The sequence below is a fragment of the Crotalus tigris genome, unplaced genomic scaffold, assembly GCF_016545835.1.
Source record: "Crotalus tigris isolate CLP2741 ecotype Arizona unplaced genomic scaffold, ASM1654583v1 scf7180000018125.1543573, whole genome shotgun sequence".
NCBI classification, from domain to species: Eukaryota; Metazoa; Chordata; class Lepidosauria; order Squamata; family Viperidae; genus Crotalus; species Crotalus tigris.
The window spans coordinates 998,662-1,019,595 of record NW_024096837.1 but is presented as its reverse complement, the minus strand read 5'-3'; the positions used below and the strand labels follow the sequence as shown (position 1 = coordinate 1,019,595).

Genomic DNA, 20,934 nt, shown 5'->3' with positions numbered 1-20,934 from the left:
ATTGATGTCAAATAACTAAAGACATTTGAAATAACAAACTTCCTGCAAAGAAAATAAAGTTCTGTCTTCAGTTCAGTATTTCCCATAGAAAAGTGTTTGATAACTTGCAAATTGATTTCAGCAATTCACTGTAATTTCATTGGCATTCCTTTACAATTTTTTTCACTGGAATGAATGTATATATTTATATACAAACTCTCAAATAAGTATGTTTTAATAAGTACTTTGAGAGAATAGTTTTTTCCCTGAGTTTGTAATAAGGATTGTATGTAATGTTGACAATATCAGCAAGGAATCAACTTATTATTGTAAAACTGATTTTACTATTGTTTAACCATTATATAATACTTTAATCAAAATGGGCAGCTATTTTATTTTGGTTATTCAGATTTTCTCCCATGTAAAATTGGAAGTGTCTTGGCGATGTTTCGACGAAGTCCCATTCGTCATCTTCAGGCTGGTGTTTTTGGCTTTGTGCTTCTAGGAGCAATTGCTAGAAGCACGAAGCCAAAAACACCAGCCTGAAGATGACGAATGGGACGTCGTCGAAACATTGCCAAGACACTTCCAATTTTACGTGGGAGAAAACCCGAATAACCAAAGACCTACATACAAACACCCGCGAAAACCTCAGAAAACAAATATATATATATATACTTTATAATTACCGCAAACTCAAATTAAACTAACATTTTTCTGTAATGAAAAAAATCATGACTGTTTTAATACTAAAATTGTTTTAATTGTTTTATATCCATTTTTCATGGATAATACCTTCATTGTATATACAATTACCAAATATGATTTCATGTTCTTTCTTCAGAATATGAAATATTATAATATTGCCATGCGTTAAAATATTGGCATAAAAAAATCATTCAACATTAAATCCTTAGAATAGAGCAAAATGTCCACTAAGTTAGTTATGTCTAGATATTTTAAAAAACTTAATCTGATATTTTGCAATCTACTTTTTTATTGCATTTACACTATAATTTAAGCATCTTTTTCTCAAGCTTTTTTTCTCCACTGACACAGATGGAGCCTATTATGAAACTCCATCATAATTTTCAAACTTATACCTTTAAATGTCCGAAAGACTGAAAGGAATCAAGCTCAGGATCAAATGGATTCACAGCCAGAAGATACAGCCTCACCATTGAACTTTGACTTCTTAAACAATCTCATTAATTTCACTACATTCTTGAGACACCAAGTCAAGCAAGAAGTGACTAATACTCCAGAATAGCATCAGATGTAATAGCTATCTATATCATTCTTCAGTGGCTGGGACTCCTATGGAAAGACTTTTCTACTTTTTATTTTAAAAGGAAAGAAACTTAGCCAGGATTGTGGGGGTTTCTGTCTGCTGGCTCTCTTCACTAGAGAACTTATCTTGCCTTGGTTTTTCACTGCCAACCTGTCACAATTGACTTCCCTTGAAAGCTTCAAGAAACTATACAATGAAAAAAGAATGTCTAAAAGCCACAGATTTTTGTGCTTGCATAGTTTACAGCTAACTCTACAGATTGCTTTGATGGATATGACATCTTTCAATTCCACATTATCTATTACAAGAATTAAAACAACTCCACTAAACTGTCAAAATATATGTGTGTTTAGATCTCTGACTTTATTATACAATAATAATTTGGAAATTTCAACATAGCCAGAATGTTACACTGTATCCTCTTAGATGCAGAGACAATTTCTGCATGCTAGTTTTGTCTGGTGAAAGGGGAAGCAAAATAAATAAAAGATGTAGACTAGAATATAGTTAAAATCTAATTACTACACGAAGCCTTTTCAGATTAAGTGTTCAGTTAAGTGTTAAGAACAGTTCATCAAATGTAAAAATGATTGCTTTTGTTATAAATTATTACAGAATAAAATTATATTCTGAATGCATGTAAATTGAAAACTTTTAGGTTCAGTCAACATAAAACCATAAAAATCATAATGGAAGCAACTATTGAATATTTTGAGAATCCTAATCAAAGTAGATATCAATGCCACACATAACGGTGACACTTAGGAGAACTAAATCTCATATTTATTTTTCGGTTTTTCTGAATAAATCCCACTACAACTTTCCTAGTTTTCCTTAAGCAGCCAATCTGCTTAAATGGTAAGTGTTCCTGGTTCTATTTTTCCTTTGATATCTCATCTTCTTACCTCCAGGAGATTCAAAAATATGCTTTCTTAGAATAAAACTATTATTTAATTCTGAAATACTGTAATTCCAACTCTGAATGTGATTTTCATGAACATTGTTTTCCATTTCAGTGGATTCTTCCTGTTGAAGCTATGCCAATGCATAAGAAAGGCTCTCTCTCTCTCTCTCTCTCTCTCTCTCTCTCTCTCTCTCTCTCTCTCTCTCTCTCTCTCTCTCTCTCTCTCCCTCCCTCCCTACACACACACACACATACAAATACACACACAAACAATATGCTTTTAGTTCCTTTCTTGTCAAGTCAAATTTATTGCTATATAGTTCCATGATCATTATCATGTTGCTTATTATCATGCCTCCAATTTGCTTCTTGCCTTTGTCTTGTATTTCATCAATAAAACTCAGTTTCTGGATCAGATATCACTAAATGATCTTAGCATCCCTCTATAGTGGACAGTGATGGGATAACAGTTCAGCAACAGTTGAAGGAATACAGTTTTTAATTCCTAGTTTATTTTGGTTCATTCAAATAATCAAGCACATGCCTTTTAAAAACAAAACAATAATAAAATGGAAATTCTCTATCAAAATTATGCTATTCACTTAGGATAGAGGACTTTTACAGTCCTACATTTATCAGGAACTAAAACATGCAGGTCTTTATCAGAAAGCAAGATTTCTGCATGTCATAAATGCAGATGATTTATGAACCTCAACTGCTCTTAAGAGTTTCATATTATGACAACTTGATGAGAACAGCTTTTAAATTAATGTTAGGGTCTGAAGTTTTCCATAACTGTTAATTGAGAAGACAATCAACAAAACAAAAAAGGTAGCTGATGTGAAGCATCCATTAAGGGAGAAGAAAATGAGAGACCTTTAAATTAGATTTTTATTAAATGCTATAATTTCAGTTTACACCTAGGGTATTTTTTCTAGTCAATCTCCCAGTTTTGAAAAGGTACCATACAAAATCAATAAGATTCAACAAGGTGAAATGTAGGAGTCTGGCATGCTTAAAATTAGAAAAAAGACTAAGCTGTGTCCCTATTCACTAGGAAATAAAGAACCTCAAAACCCAATAAATGTTTAGATTTGCTTTTCTCAAATAATATCTCCTCTCAGCATAGACACATTTTTAGCCCATGTAAACTGCTTCTGAAGCAGCTGGAAGTTACAAAGGAATTTTGAAACAGATCCTATGGATGCCATTTTTCAAATGTTTCATGGTTACACAGAACTTCACATCTGTACTAGTTTATGGTGCATTCTCTTGAACAGCTGGATGCACATATTTTAAATATAGAATGTTGCAAAGAAATCTGCAATGTGTTTTAAATTACACACATTTCATTCTTCTGCTGCTCCATAATCCACGGGAGAATTAGGATGAACTCATCTAAGGTTTACTTGAAATTCAGAGAAGAACTAAAATAGGCAGAGCTTGTCTTAAAATATGTACTTATCACAATAGCATTTCCTCACATTTCTTCCATTTGCTATAATAAATATAATTAACATAATAAAACACAAAATAACATAACACAACATAAATGGAAATCAAGCACCAGACTAGAAACCAGAAAGTTTCTAGTCCTGCCATAGGCACAAAACCACATGGATGACTTTCAGCCAGTCAGTCTCAGTCACAGGAAGAAGGCAAAGATAAGCTATTTCTGAAATCTTGTCAAGAAAACTGCAACTAGTCCAGGCAATCACCATGAGTAAAAGCACTAACTTGAAGAATAAACTTTAAAATTAATAAGATTAATCAACTTTATATAATAGCTACACTTCTGGCTGTGTTTTTTTTTGGTATTTTTTTTTTTGGTTTTGCTCATGAATCCATATGATTGCTTTTTATATATTTTGGAATACACATGTTGTTTAACTATCCTAACTATGAAGGATAGAATCTATTCTTTGGGTTGGAAAGTTACACTATCCAGTAGCAAACTATGTGTTTTGACAGTCAAATTCATCCTAAAATTTAACTTACTTGACTTTAAATAATAAAAAATAATCTGGTTTTATTTTTGTAATCTTTGCAATGCTTCAGCATTTGTGATCTGCCAAGCCACAGCTACCAGCTGAGGACACACAGGAACCTCTTTTTGGCCTCCTTTTCAGAGCTGATGGGAACTGCTATTCCCTTTGTCGTGTATCAATGGATATAATCTGATACTAGCATTACCTAAGCAGTTAGCATTCAACTTACCGTCTATATCTCATGACTAAATTGAAACTAATGCCTTGAATGTCTTCCTTTTCATCATTTTTGTTTTTGTTTTGTTTTCTTTTTGAGGCAGAGGAAAAGAAAAATACAGGATCTATACTTACTCACAATTTTTTTGCCCCTATTTGTTGCCACTGGTAAGATCCAGTTAGATCCAAATCCGGTTTATGAATCTATGCTTCTATTATTAATAGTATCACAATAATGTTGATGCCAAAGAATGAAATGAATATAACAAAAATATTTCAACAATATACAAATATTTCATCTAAATCTAGGATTAAAATTCTCCAACCACCCTTAAATTTATTTTCCTGATATGGAATTTATAATATGAACATGCTAAGAAATGGAGTCAAGAGGTTGGTCAAAGACACATTCCACATTTCAAAACTGAAGATATTTTTGTTCAAAGGAAAAAAAATGCATGAAGCCACATTCAAGACACATGGATAGTTCATAAAAAAATATGTTATTCTAAAAGTATGTTATTCTAGCATCATAATCTATGGAAAATACTTAACTTGGTGCTGAGAAAAATTGGTGGAACAATACAATGAAGTGCATTAATGTTACTAGTTGTGTTTAAGCCAAATTCCTGATCCCAAGAAAATTGTTTTCCCAAAGCTACATTGAGACCATGAATGCTTATGAGAGTGCCACTTTGGAAAAATAGAATGAGAAACAAAATAGACAATCATGCCATCTTTCAAGTATGGATTTGGGAAGCATGGAAACAACAGTTTGATATTGAAAACCTTTGCAAGGGGAAAACTGATTTGAAATATACTTGAAGATGGTCTTTAAAATCTGATTTAACAGTAAAAGTCCTTAATTCCTACTTGAGTCTGATTTGAAAAGATCCCTAGATTCCTACTTGTTCTGGTCCCAGTGTTACTTGAGTGAGAAAGACCAATTTGGCTGGCTATAAAGTGGTTGGCTATGTGGCATCTCTTATAAGCTGCAATACAATAGGAGCTCTCACCCAGTAACCCCATGCACATCCCACATCTGTGCAGTTCAGGAGAGAAAGAGGGAAGCTGACAGAGTTGAGAGAAATTGTTCAAATAAAAACAATCCCAGTGTTCTTAACGTACCATTGACTAAGCTGGTATTTGCATTATCAGTGGTAATTGCACTTGCTGCCCCATCTGTAGTTGAAGGAGGATGGAAGGAGGAATGGGAAGAATCTACTGAGTAATAATGAATAAAAGAAAAAAGAAAAATAATAATAATATGAACAAATTCACATGACAGAAACATTTATGGACTAATGTGGCTTTATTTTTTTTCAAAACATAGTTGTTTTAAAGTAAGCAACATAATGTCTAGAAATGAATGCTATTACAAGAATGTTACAGAAGTGGAGAACAAAAACTCATACATGGAATATTATATATAAAAGGAAATGTGAAAGACATTTAACAGGATTAACAAACTTTAACAAAGTTGGTGAGAAACTGACTTTACATAGTACTTCTAATGCCTTTGTTCCTCTATGCAGACATTCTTACGTTACTTTAAAAAAAACTGAAGGAAAAAATAGTTTAAAAGTTTCTGCATTCATGAAAACCATCTATCTATAAATGGTATTTTAAATTATACTAAAATGTAACAATATCCATAATTAATATACTTAATCCATTGAAAAATACCCTATTTAAAACTCTTGATTTATTAATTGGGAACCATTTTCAGTGCTAAACCTGATATAGTTTTTTGAAAACTCGAGAGAACATCCACTAATGATGTTCAATGTTCCCTTTATAGTCTTGTTTCAGAAAAAAACAAGTTCATTATAATATTGTTTGATGTTTACAGTAAATGATGACAGGAGATAAATCACAAGCCAAAAATTGTCAGCAGTTTTTTTTACAAAAAGGACAAGCAAGAAGTTCTTACGCCACAAAAAAGCATGAAAGTTTCCTACTGATTTTGTACTGATTGAAGTGAAGCTGTACTGAAATGGAGTTAATTATCTATCATGAAAACATTCTCTGAAGTAGTCTCTTCTGCTGTTATCTGTTTTATTTGTTTTCTATTATGGCTGATCTTTTCAACCATATTGTACTGAGAAATGCAAATGCTAAGGGAATTTTTTTGTTTTCTGTATTTATTTTTAGTTTCCTTTTAATGTCATGCAAACAATATCTAGACCAGCAATCTGATTTAACTGATAAGAGATTTAGTCCTTAGTTTATCTATTCCTAAATATTTAAGATTAAGAATGTATGCTGGAATCCCTGCCAACATTAATTTTTATCAACTTCCAAAATAAGCACGTCCTTTCATTGTCTTGGGCTGCACATTTTAAAGCCTATTTTTAATCACAGCAGGGGACATAGTGATATTATCAGAACACTGAGCCCAGGATTTTCAAACATTTATGGATTTTAACTTTGTTTTAAAACAAAATTAAAATAAGTACTGCAGGCCACTTTAGCTGACTGTGATCAGCAGGTCAGCGGTTCAAATCTCACCGGCTCAAGGTTGACTCAGCCTTCCATCCTTCCGGGGTAGGTAATATGAGGACCCAGATTGTTGGGGGCAATGTAAATAAATATATATATATATATATATATATATATATATATATATATATATATATATATTGCTTACTGGTGTACACCGCTTAGAGAGTGCTTGCACTTAAAGCGGTATATAAGTCTCATAAATAAATAAATATTTATTTATTTTGATGCCTAATTTTTATATATGAATTACAGGCATGCTGTCTTCTGCTTTTTAAAAGGACAGATTGCCTGCCCATAATTCTAAAACCTAAACTGTTGAGCTGAGGTTCCTGCCCTTAGTCCGGTAGGAATATTTTGGGAAAAATCTTTGTGAACAGAGATAATAGTCCATCTTGGGATAAAATATTATGAATACTCAGATTTGTAGTTTGACTAAATGCCAGCCAAAACTTCCATTTCTGGATTTACTGTTATCAATGACTTATAAATTACAGCCAGACCAATGATTCAGACATCATTTAGGAAGTGCAAATGATGTCTAAATGACGTTGCTTCACAATACACTTGGGATCATTAAAGAAGTGCTTTTACTCTTTAGATTATTATGTTACTGAATCTTCTGAAGGCCAGATGTGGCAACAACCAAAAGCATACATGGAAGCCTTCTGGAGTTTCATGTCTACAAGTCTTGAAACAATTGTATTTTTTGGAACAGAAGTCAATAAGCACAATAGTCCATTCTACTTAGGAACAATAAGAGGAAACAGGCTTGGGAAGTAGGTTATTGTACATCATGGCAAGCAAGATATTATACTTGACAGGTATGTGGTTTGATTATCATTATGTTCTAAAGCAGCCTGTTTATTCCATTATAATTGTCTTGCCAGATACCGTTGGTGGTCATGGCAGATAAAGTTTATACTCCTGCTTTAAGGAAGCTCCTAAGTACCTATGCATGCATTTTATCTATCCATTTTCAATGCATCTCATCTTTCTATGTTTTGCTATGCTACAAAACTTGTACATGTAACAAAATGTAAATGAAAGTTTAAAAGTGGCAAATTCATATTTTAACCTGATTTTTCCAGAGATTTGCCATACAGCCAGAGAACAATTGATAAAATGGGGATAAAAAGAAGTACAAATTTATTATTTATTGTCATTCAAATTAAATAGTGAAAGGATTTTTCTGAATACAGTATTCCATTCAAGTCTTTTTTTCCTTTCCAGCCATTGAGAGGAGAGTCCCACTAAAAGGACTATTTTTTTTCCTATGGCACAGTATGTTTCTTATTCTCTCTGGAAGCTGATGCCCATCTTCCTGTATCATATTTGCATGATGATTTTTGCAAAATGTTAATGAGGAAGAAAGACATACACTACAGGAAATTGAAACACAAGCACAGACTTTTGGAAAACTTCAAGCATACATATAATGAATGTATAATGTTCTTAGAGAACAAGGACATAAACTAATGAGCAGGTATATCAACTCCCATTTTCACAAGTCCATGCTGGAAGCATACCAATGTCCTATTTAAAGAAATAATGTATGGACCAAAGTACTTGCAGGACAACAGCTATTGAACCTGCAGTCATTCGTGGCAATGAATGTTAAAAACATGTTAAACATTTTATTTGACATGTAGTAATGTCTTATGAAAGCTGTATGAACAACGTGAATCCTAGTTTTTACTTCTTCTTCAGCTGACAGATTAACCTGGCAAGTTATTATTTAAAATAGGACAAGGGAGAACTATGCTTAAAAGATAATAGAAATAAATAGCAAAACAGGCATAAACTGCAGATATTGGAAAACTAAGGCAAATGAGATTGTTTGGTTCTTTATATGGTTCTATTTTTATCTATTTCTATTTACAATGCCTAAACAGTAAGTCTTAGTCACTCACCCATACTTTTTGAGAAAATTACTTTCCAACTCATGCTAGTGTTGTATCCTGACATTATTCTTAGCAAGAAATGATAAAACTGATAACAAGTTTATGATTTTCTGTTTTGTGGGAACTGTTCTTCATTAGTATTTATTCTCAGTTAAAACTTAGGAAATCTGGAATATATTGTCTTAAATTCGAATGAAATTAGTAAGAAATTATTGATGAAATCTGGCCATTGCTTACAATAGTATGGAATACAGTTAGGTCTGAAGAGAAGCATTTTTCTCCACTTGTCATCACCGAATTTGGATATCTATTATTTTTCATATATAATTTTATTATATATATTTTAAAGAAGTTTAAAGATTTATAAATTGCCATAGATGTACATATAGTGTACTATAACTGTTGCTTTTAAAATAATTTTATCCTCCTTTATGTGTAAGAAAGCTACTTTATTTCCTTGGGAAGAAGATCCAGCAATCTCAAAATTGTTTCTGAACAGAAATACTAGAGCTGGGATTCAATGTGAAAAAGTGAACAAAAAAAATACGTTTATAGATGATATAACCATAGGGTCATTATAGTTCAAGTGTATTAAAGACTATCTGTAATAGGCACAGAATAGACTTTTATGAAAGAAGAATGAGTTTCTCAATAATATAGTTATTAATCAACTAGTAATACATGAATTGATAAAGAAGAAAAATATTTAAATGAGAAATTCACCAGATATTTGTAAAGATCATTAGCCAAATCTCAAAGAGTAGTGTAAATTACTATTTTATTCAAAACTTACAGTAGTTTAAAGAGACTGGGAAGAATAATAATAATAATCCCAGAAGAAAGCATTGGTGAACTCCTTTAGTATTGTTGCCAAGGAAACGGCATGGTTGTGTCCACATAGTCAACTTAAGGACAGCTTTATTTTTAGGGTAAAAAGATTTGGCTTTCTGGGCTGAAGATTAAAGTGATTGTCACATAACTTCCCATGAAACAGAATCAGCTTTTTTTCCAAGAAACATTCCATGTGGGAAACATTCTTAGCTTGTCTGTAGATATTTTATTAGGTCTAAATGTTCATTTCCATGGATAGAAGCATTTTCCATTCATAGAAATAGAGTCATATAATCATTTATCCATGAAGGGATTCTTCTTTTCATGGAATTGAATATTTGAATCCAACTCTATTTTTGCAAACTTAAACTAATTCATGTTAGCTATGAAACACATAAATCAGACAGGATTCTTAATCTCTATGCTCCTGGCAAGAAGATGAAACCCCTAAAATAAAAATCATGAGCAATAAAACATGATAAAACTTTAAATAAGTATGGTTTTAAATTAAAATGTTAATATACTTCAATTTATGTTTCATATTTTGATATTACAGTTCAATTTCTCCAGATGAAAGAATTATTATAGTTATAATTTATTTTTAATTGAAGCAATGAACTTATCATTCTTTGTACAACTTTAATTTATAATGAATTTGGGATATATTGATACAGAATGACTCTTGCAAAGAAGTATAGGTAATTTAAGATCACATTCCCTTCTCGCATTTTTAACCATCCATACTAAGTATTTAAAACATCCAGTGCGCATACAATTCAGGCAACTCACAGCCCTTATAAATCAGGACTGGATTCACTGGACTAAATTACACTAACATAAATTCAAATATTCCTATATAATAAATTTGAATATCAAGCCTATGTTATAAATACAGACATTATTTGAAAATATTTTAGGTGAATTTGTACCTTTTTTATCTTTTTTTTCCTCTTCCTCTCCCGCACCTAGTAGAGTAAAGATGATCCCTGTTTGAGAATTAACTCCCACTGCAGTAACCACCATTCTTCCTGAGCCTTCCATGACATGGGTACCTAAAAAGATATTTAAAACATAGATTTTAGTAGTCAGTACATTAAAGCTATTCGCTTATGATAAAGATTCAGTGGTGTGTCTGTACTCTCTGAGCTTGGTTGTTTTCTTGTAGACGTTTCATTCCCAAATTAGGTAACATCACCAGTGCTACTAATCAGAATCAGAATAAGCTGGAAGGGACCTTGGAGGTCTTCTAGTCCAGCCCACTGCTCAAGCAGGAGTCCCTATGACATTTCAGACAGGCTGTCCAGTCTCTTCTTAAAAACTCAAGTGATGAAGCACCACAACATCTGAAGGAAAGCTGTTCCACTGGTTAATTGTCCTCACTGTTAGGAAGTTTATCCTTAATTCCAGGTTGCTTTTCTATTTGGTCAGTTTCCATCTGCTGTTTCTTGTCTTGTCTTCTGGTGCTTTGGAAAATAAGTTGACCCCCTCCTCCTTGTGGCAGCCTCTCAAATACTATCTTGGTACAAGTTTGGTAATGAAACATCTGCAAGAAAACAACCAAACTCAGAGAGCAACAGGAACCTACAGTCTAATCCTGAGCTACAGATATTTTCTTGTATTGATAAAGTTACTGTTAGACATGCTGAACTGTGATCTACATTCCACTTCTGAGAACAAAAGACACAGCTAACATCTCACAGAAAACATTGAGTATCTTTGTTTACTGCATTTTAATAATGAGACTAATGATACAATTGCTACATGAAATTAAGTATTAATATCATAAGGAATTTCTACTATGCAAGCCTTGTTTATTTTTAGTTGAGTAAAAGGCAACATGACAGAATTACAAATGAAAAAGATTTCCCTTAGATACTAAAAGTTAGAGTCATTCAACATAAAGAAACGGGAGAATTTCTTCTCACAGCACATATGGAATTCACAACCAGACATATTACAGTTCAGCACTCTAGACATATTCATGGAGGATACTGCTACCAATAGTTTCTGGACATCCTAAAAATATTTCCTTCCAGGATAAGGAAAACACACTTTTGAAGAAATACTGCGATTAAACTCATACTTGCTTATAGGTTTCCCTTGGAGAACTTGTTGGTTATTGTAAGAACAGAATGCTAAAGTGGATAGGTCATTGATCTAAATTAATTTTTGTCTTTTGTTATTCAATTATGTTATTTTCATATACTGCTTTGGAATAAAGCCTTAAGTACTCATATTGGTATAATAATTACTTCCATTTCCAGGAGTACTTGTCACCGAACTCCTCTGGGCTGGATCTAGAACAATGTACTGCTTTCTACTGAACACACAAAACCAGGTGTGTTGGAGGAAATGGTGCTAATAAAATCTTTCCATATTTGCAGGTAAGCAGAAAGCCAACCCATGCTGTACTGACTGAGCAGGAATAAAGACAGAAATCTCATTTTTCATAAGCAGATTAGTGATGGCTGAGTGTGTGGGAAAAGATGGCCAACTGTGATCCATTTCCTGACATAGCCAAGCAAAGCCCCAACAATTTTGGAACTGCTGATTAAGAATGCCCTGGTCAACCTGAAGATAAGACCGAAGACTTATCTTTGATTCTGAGTTAATTTCAAAGGATCTGACATGAAGGAATTTTTAGTTTCTGCTTTTTGTATACCAATTATTAATTTTCACATAAGCACAAGCAGTGAATTTTTTTATTCTCCCTCCTATAGTAAAAATCCAGGGCTAATCCACCCTTTCTCTTTGTGTGAGGTCACAGCTCATGATACAAGCAATTCCTGATTTTGTCCTGTGACAAATACACACTGGGATATAAAACTAGTAGACAAATAAATACCAATTTCTGCACATTTTATTTAAATGAGTCCGAAAAAGAATAGAAAACCATAATTTTTAGAATTAACTTGCTAGAATAATAGGGTAGAAAAGTATTTATGCAGGAAAGAATAATCATTTTTACAACCCAAAGCAGTTTCTTGCTTTATATATACATAGCAAGACAAGAAAAACGCATAACCAACACAGTGAAATTGCTACATAAATTAAACCAATCATGCCTAGAAGTGAGGACAAATGTAAGCAAGTGTTATCTTAAGTGTTCAGTGAATCCAAAATATTTCCTAGGTTTGAAGCCTGCTGTAATGCTTCTGTTTAGCAACAATCAAATACTGGAGCACTTTCTGCTGAAGAATCAAATGTGAATTTTAGTTGTTTTTTCTCCAGGCAGTGACTGACCTGATTCCTTAATATAGCTGCATTTTTATTCATTTTTAAAAGAAAATTAATAAAGCATGATGTCCACCAGTGCCTTCTTTACTTCTAAACAAACACAGGTTTCTTTTTTTGTTCTTTTTTCCTAAGTTTTTCTGAGTCTTTGTATTTAGATGCAGAAAGTTAGAGAGATAGATAAACTCAGGTAAAACATCACTAGGGTACTTCTCAGATAACAAATCAACATTTGTCTGATAATTTATGTTTTGGATCATTCTTCTTCATTCCTGTAAAACAGTCCTGAGAAGAAGTAAATTGTAAGGAAGAAGCAGAATATTTTCATTCTAAGAGAAGTTCCTTTTTGCCATCCAGGAATATGTAATATCCTTTCTGCAACAGAACTATTGCCTATTTTTCATGTCTATCACAGATTTTCACACATCCTTGGCAAAATGCTTTTCTCTTATATTGGGAATAACAGCAATAAATGGCATTCTTATAATCCCATAAAGGATAGATGCTATTTGGAACTACAGGGACCATTGTTATTGAAAAGACTAACGAGATTCATGAACTCACATATCACTTTCACTTACTTGCTTACACATTCCACTTTTGCAGATGTGGAAGCAGTATCCAGAAAGAAGTTAGGACAGATATTATACTGAGGACTACTACAGTGTGTTGTGACTGATTAAATGTAGGGTTTCTGTGCTTGGACCTACATCTCCCGCTATGCTTTCTGCACTGTGCTTTGAGCTTTCATGAAGAAAGCTTGTACCGATAGCTTAGTTTGCCATCCTGGAAAATACAAGGGCAAATTTATACGTATACTGTACTTTAATTAATATAAGCAATTTGGCTTCTTACATGCCTGGATGATGCATGCGTATCATAGCATCATTAACATATAATCTACACAACATCTTTGCTACATCACACATAGATTATATAATGAATATGCAATCATTTAAAAAAAAAAAACCTTATTACTCCACTGATTAGCAATGGCAGTTCCGGTTGCCCTTGTTAAGCAAGGACCTACAACTTGCAATCTCCACATTGATTTTTTGTTTGTTGAAGTCAGTGGGAAAGGTGCCAATCATGTGATTGTGGGGAAAATTCAATAGTACTTATTCAGTGCCACTTATTCAGCAACATTGCAAGTGCAAACAGTCGCTAAATGAGTGGTCCTTAAATGAGGACACCTGTAGTTCCATTAATTCATAAAGGAGAAATTAATCATATAATTAGATCAATGTGAACTAAAGGTATGGCGGAATTGTAACTTATGCAGACAGCAGAGGTTTTGAATTCCCTTTCTACTGATACTTATTGCTATTCATTAAGTATACACCCAAATGCAATCAAATACTGATATGCTGTACGAAATTCATTTTAAAAAGACAAATACCAAAAGAATTATTGGCAAGAATGTGAAATGGTAGAAAAGAGAGGGAAATATCCTATTTAACAGTTGTTGAAAAAGAGCAGATGCAATAAAGATTTTTTTCTTTAAAAAATCTTGTAAAGACAAAAGTGGGTGATTTTGGAGAATTTATTCTTACATCTTATTTGCCTCTCCCAATATATAAAATATAAACAAACTGGCCTTTATAAGGATATGAATGATATAAAACTTACAGAACTTTTAGAAATAATATAAATATAATTATTTCATTTCTGGGTCTTATTACGTTATGAAACAGATGGGTAAATTAACAATTGAAAAGTCATTTTAACAGGATATGTTTTGTTGTAATAATTTTAAATATAAGAAGGATAGTGTCAGCTGTAATTGTTTTGGCCCACTGAATGAATCAAGCAGTTGTGCACTCTGGGCCCTATTTCATCAAATCAGTGCCATCTTACAGAACCTGCCTTCTCAAATGATATTGCTCTCCCCCAAAGATTTGTGAGACTGCCAGCATTATGACATTCCTCAAAACCTTTTGTTTTTTTGCTTCTCCCAAGCTGGTTATGGAAGCCTTTTTACTTTAGCTTAGGTTTCTTCTAATGGTTGGTGGTGTTCTCTTTTATATGTGTGGTTTCATTTCTTTTAACTGCAATCTTCCTGGAGCCACTAATGAATTGGGCAGCCTCAACACTGAAATAAATAAATAAATTTAGGATAGATATTATTCTCTCTCCCCCACTTATCCCCTGAATTCTCTATACATGCATACATATTTTACTATATATTTTTGATGTTTAGGCATGCATTTTGTTACAGTATGCACAATTTGACTAATATTACATAAAAAATAAATTGAATTACTCTGGATAGTTTTGGTTTTTAAAAAATGGGTTTATATAAGTCAGCTGAAACATCATTTTAAGACAAAATCTAGTGCCAACAAATATATACATACATATATAATTTTCTATTAACAATTGACCTGATTGACAAATGTATTGTTGTGTAACTATTCTTAGCAAAGATAAAAACTTGCTTTTCATCTCCATGCATGAGTCAGAAGTAGCTAATATTATGCAGCAGCTACACAAAGAATTTTATCTACCCTATTTTCTGCCAAGAAACAGATAACAGTATGAAACAGAAAATAGGAAATGTTTATGCCCTCGATGTCACCAAAATATAGCTAGAATAAACAATTCATGCTGTCTGATCAATACACTATAAAAAAGAAAAGTCCTTCTACCTTTTATCAAGTCTTTAGTGAGAGATACCAATGGATTTTCAACAGCTCATCAGATTTCCTTTCTCCCCACCCTTTGTGAACAGAACTCAGTGTTAGGTTCCTGAGAGGTTCGCCTAAAGAAGATATTCTTTGACCAGCTGGTAGAAGGTTACATTTTGTTGTTGCTGTTATTCAATCTTTCCATTGCTTCTGGCTCTTTGTGAGCCACTAAACATCTGTCTATTATGTATCCCAAACATTTATGCTTTAGCTGTGCTATTATTGCTTCCACTGAGCGGTCTGTTTTTATTTCATCTAGAATTGAATTCTTGTATAGTACAGTCAGTTCTCATATAGCACAATGATTCCATTGTTAGAAACCCTCATGTTATACAAAATTATGCAATATGAATAATAGTTTTATAGAAAAAAATAAGAGTTGGGCCAGACCACTCAAGAATGAATACTCACCTGTAACCAAAACGTGACTAAACACACTAAATAATCCTGTATTTAATACAGTTCAGTAATTAGTACAAAACTATCCACTTTCATATATTTTTTCTGATTGAAGAATACATGGATAATGAATTTGAAGGAGGAGGAGAAAAAAACAGAAAACAAAGGATTCCATATCTATGATTATCAAAGGTTTATTTAATGCAGAAAACATACCTGAAAGCAGCATTGGATCTTTGTCAACGGATTTGCGGACTTGATCTGATTCTCCAGTTAAAGAGCTTTCATCAATCTTAAGATCATTTCCTTGAATAAACACTCCATCAGCAGGTAGTAGGTCACCTAACAATAAAATCATTAAGAGAAAATCTAATTTGAAAAAGGTGTATTTATTTTGCAATGTATACAACCACATATCATACATGTAATGTATGAAACTTCCTTATTCTAGATTTCCATAATTAAGGTATGAATCTTCAAATAACTGCAATCCAAATAAAAATATACTCTTTCTGTAAATGAACTTTTAGTAATTTATCTAACTACTGCTACCTAATAAGTCTATTATTACTCACTTTCTTTTTCTCTTTTGTCGCTAACTATCAGCCCATCAGATATAATAACTTTGCTAAACATCCACATATACAGTATATTGTTTGACTGGATCAATCTAGAGCATATTTTGGCATATGACAAGCAGATTTTAGAACTGGTCATTCTACCCTTCACCATGGCATCATACTGCAACTTCAGGCTGAAAACATCCATATAATCCAAACAGGCTTTGCATTTATATACTGCATTCACTGACTAATGATCTGCATTTATCTTATCTCCAAAAGAAGATTTGAGTGATAAACTTAAAAATACTTCTGTAGACAGACAACTACTGTTGTGTATGCTTAACCTTTATGACAATTCTAAATAAATGTTTTTTGCAGCCATTACTCTAAAGAGAATACAAGCCAATCAGGAATGAGAAAAGAGTGATTTTGGTCCCCTTGTTTAATTGTATATTAACTTTCTTTTGGCCAAAATAACTAAATTATCACATCAGCATCTGAAATTAGCCAATATTCCAGTCCCACTGTGTACAGAAAATGTAGTTCTTCTGTCACAAACTTCAATTGGACTTAAACAAACCCTGAGTACCTTAGCCAATTACTGTTCTGTGAAAGTGCTAGAAATCAACTATTCAAAAACTAAGATTCCAATTTTTGCAAAGTGACATGCAGTGCATACAAGGAGGTTAAAAAGCCAAATTATGCAGCAGGGAAATTTTTCAAAAGCTTAGGCATGGTGTTCCATTGTTTTACTAAATGTAGCACACGTAACAATTATGTTATTCAAAATGCACAAAAAGCAGTCATTTCACAGCATATCCAAGCAGTACTAAAGCTTTATTAACCCAAAGGACAACTACAATTATTGTTTGGTGCACAGTTGGGTCCTTACTATTCTTTTGCTCTACTAAAAAGAGATTAATCCAAATTTTTAAAGATTATATTCTAAATGGCCCCAATGTCCCTAGTGTAGTATTTAAAAATGAGAAAGATTTCATCAAAGTTGAAACATGCACATAGATTTGCATTATTTCCTACTGTTCTTTTTAGAATGTCTGAATTCTTTCCTTATTGAGAACAATTCTAAATTAATATGAAACAGGATAATTCTGCAACATTGATAGAGATAAAAATGTATAGATACGTATAACTTTTGTAAACTAAACCTGATATTTCAAATTATAAATTGATAAAGGCAGAGATAGAAATATCTAGATATACTTTTTGTAAACTATAACCATTATAATTGCTCCATATGTTTTAGATTGTTTTTTCCAACTTGGCTGCTTGATTTTATCTTTGAGATGTCATCTCAAATTTCCTTAATAAGCAATTAAGGGATTAAAATATCAGGTTGCATTCTCCAGATACAGTACAATTCCACTGACTTTAACAATGTGCTGGACCACAGTTGAATTTTGATTCATGTCATGGATGAAAATAATGTTGATTGTGCTCATCTTGCAGAAAGCCAATCCAAATATATAGAAAAGATTAATCATGCCATTCATTTCACTGAGACAGACAGAAACGGTGTTCTTGACATTGGGATGTGCATTATTCTCATCAGAAATATACTCAATTTCTTCATTAAGAATAGATGCTTACCACAAAATGTAAAGCTACGAAGCAATATTGCTCTTTTTTGTCTTGATTAAGGCTCTTCCTTTGCATTCCTACCTATTCTTTCTCAAATTATCCTTCAGTTGATTTTCACTAGCTGATTTCCCAATAACGCTATTGATCCTCAATTACATGGTACCAACCAGTGATTTTACCTATAAACTTAAGCTCTTTGATTACTAAATATAATATTATGTTATTCCTCACAGATAAGTTTAAATTGTTAATAACACTGGAACATTTTTTTCAAATAATTGATTGCATGTTATATTACTTTTTTCCTGTGTTTTAGAAGGAATCAGCCTTAATTGTTCAGTTTATTAGCTACTATTTTCTTGCTACTATTTAATGGGTTATAAAGAACTCCTAGAGATTCAGACACAAATTTTCTAGAAAGTATACAAAAAAACATACCATATTTGACTTGTGCAATGTCACCAACTACAATCTCTGCAACTGGAATCTGAATTACTTGTCCACCTCGGACTACAGTAAACTTTTGTTCTTGTTCAATACGACTCTGAAGTCCACGGAACTGCTTCTCTTTGCTCCAATCATTAAAGGCTGTAACCAGCACCACACATATAACAGAGAGCAGAATGGCAGCTCCTTCAATCCAACCAGCTTCTGCCTCACCTTCCTCTTCAGCTCCTCCTGCGGCAGTAGCACACTCTGAACAACAGAAAAAAAACAGGACATTATTTGAAAATTATGAAAACTGTTGTTTAGAATTTTAATTTTTAATATCGTAGCTTCTGATAAAATAACATCACATATTACGGTTAACAACATGGGATCTAGGTATTTTACAGCAAATAGGAAAGAACAGCTATTTTTCTTCAAATGGGTTATTAAATAATCTAATTATTAGAAATATCAACTTTCATCAGATACATTTTAATATGCAACACAGTAGGATTTGAGAGCCAGTTTGGTGTAGTACTTAAAGTGCCAGTCTAGAAATTAGAAAACTGTGAGTTCTAGTGCCACTTTAGGCACAAAACCACTTTAGGTACTAGTCATTCTCTCTCAGCCCTAGGAAGAAAGCAAGAGCAAATTATTTCTTAAAATCTTGCCAAGAAAACTGCAGGGACTACCCCAGGTCATTGTCAGGAGTCAACACTGCCCAAAGGTACCAAAATAATACACTATGTGAAATTTTGTTGTACAAGAGGGGAGGGGCTGGGATTCCAAGACAGAGAACCTTGGATACTTTATCCCAGCAACTGTTGAAAATGTGCTACCCTTATATCTTAAAGTTGGAGATCTGACATCATGGGAGACAAGTAAAGAGCAGATCAAAGAGTATTCCCTCACATTGCTGGGAGAAGTTATGAGTAAACAAGATCCTAATTATCAATGCCACTGACTCATATCCACAGATCGGCCAGGAATGGAGGAAATAAGGACCAAACGTGATGACTCTACTTTGCTGATGGTATCCAAGATAGGACAGAGAGTAGAAAAATCCAAGCAGGGTTAATTTTACTGAGGCTCCACCCATATATTATTTTTTTTAGTTCTTTCAAAAAGCATTACGTGTACATATAAAATAACAAGAATAAAGTCCAATATAAAACTAGATTTCAATATAATGTTTCTTAGAGGCAATGAAAAATAATGATCTTTGGATTAAGGTGGAAATTTCTTTTAAAATTACCATAACCTCTTGATTCCTTCAAAGGAGTATCTAGTGGAAGTACAGGATTCAGTGAGTGGGAAGTCTGCACTGAAATCAAAGTGATCTTTGTTTGGTCATATTGCCTTGTTAGAGGAATGGTAAGACCTTAGCCTTGTTCACTTGTTAACTCTTTTATTCTGAACTTATAAATTTTACCATTGTTTTTTTAACTGTTTTTAACTGTGCTTTTTAGTCATGTTTTTATATTATTTTATTTATGTTGTTTGCAAACTGCCCAGAGTCAGCTAGGTGAGATGGGCAGTGTAGAAATTATATAAAACAAACAAACAAACTCATGATTTCCCATCTCCCATTTCTAGCAATTGTTAAGAAGATCATGTATATTTCTCTGCTGCCAATCCCAACAGTTAATGCTAATCTTTTCATGAGGAACATTTTTTTTTCCCTACTATTCCTCCATTTGCAGAAAATGTATCCAGCATCAAGAGGAAGGACAGCTGTTATACAACCCTCGTTTTCATTGCCTGCAAAGAAGAGATTCACTTGCTGAAATTTTAGAAAGGTGGAAGGATGAATTTGCTGCTTCACCTTGGGCAGAAAAATGTTCTGAGCTAGATCTGGCCATTCAATGTTGTGAATGTATGTAAGATTTCAATTGATTCTTCACTGCTCACTATAAAAAGCTAGGGTTTTTTCAACCTTATTTGTAATCCAGGACCTAAGCATCTTAAAGATCATTGATTTTCAATGATTCGCCATCTACATCTGGAACAAAGGGCATGGTCTCAGTCTCTCAGGATTCTACCATCAAACATTACAGGATTGGGTCTTGACCTGCTTCTCTACAGTAGCACATTCCTGAAACCAGAATAGTCCTGTCCTTTCTATGTTTCTTGGAAGCTATTAAGAACTTACCTTTCTGAAGGTCCTTTCAGAGATGATTTTTGTACCACTGAGAAGATATTGTGTATTGGCTGCCGCTGATTGTATCGGTATTGCCTTACTGTATTTTTATTTACTTTTAACCTTTTCAATTTAGGAAGTGCATATATGTGTTGCTGTTTGGATTCTTCCTCTCATTTTAGTATAGTATTTTAAAAGTGTTGGCTCAGTTTTGTCTTTATTTACATTATCACATTATTTACTTACTTTATTCTGCAGTAAGAATTGG

The 20,934-nt window shown here is 33.0% G+C and overlaps 1 protein-coding gene across 6 annotated transcripts in view; it reads right to left on the bottom strand.

Annotated features, from left to right (window-relative positions):
- ATP2B2 (ATPase plasma membrane Ca2+ transporting 2) overlaps positions 1-20,934 on the bottom strand; it is a 190,080-nt gene that overhangs the window by 74,245 nt on the left and 94,901 nt on the right. For 5 of the 6 annotated variants that reach the window (XR_005557277.1, XM_039348244.1, XM_039348240.1 and 2 more), the window contains exons 4-7: positions 18,536-18,793; positions 16,152-16,277; positions 10,545-10,667; positions 5,507-5,602 (exon numbers count right to left, since the gene is read on the bottom strand). Coding sequence is in view for 5 of the 6 variants with exons in the window: in XM_039348244.1 (XP_039204178.1) it covers positions 5,507-5,602; positions 10,545-10,667; positions 16,152-16,277; positions 18,536-18,793 (603 nt within the window). In the remaining variant the exon portion in view is untranslated. The remainder of the gene's footprint in view (positions 1-5,506; positions 5,603-10,544; positions 10,668-16,151; positions 16,278-18,535; positions 18,794-20,934) is intronic. The other variant, XM_039348241.1, reaches the window with a different exon arrangement.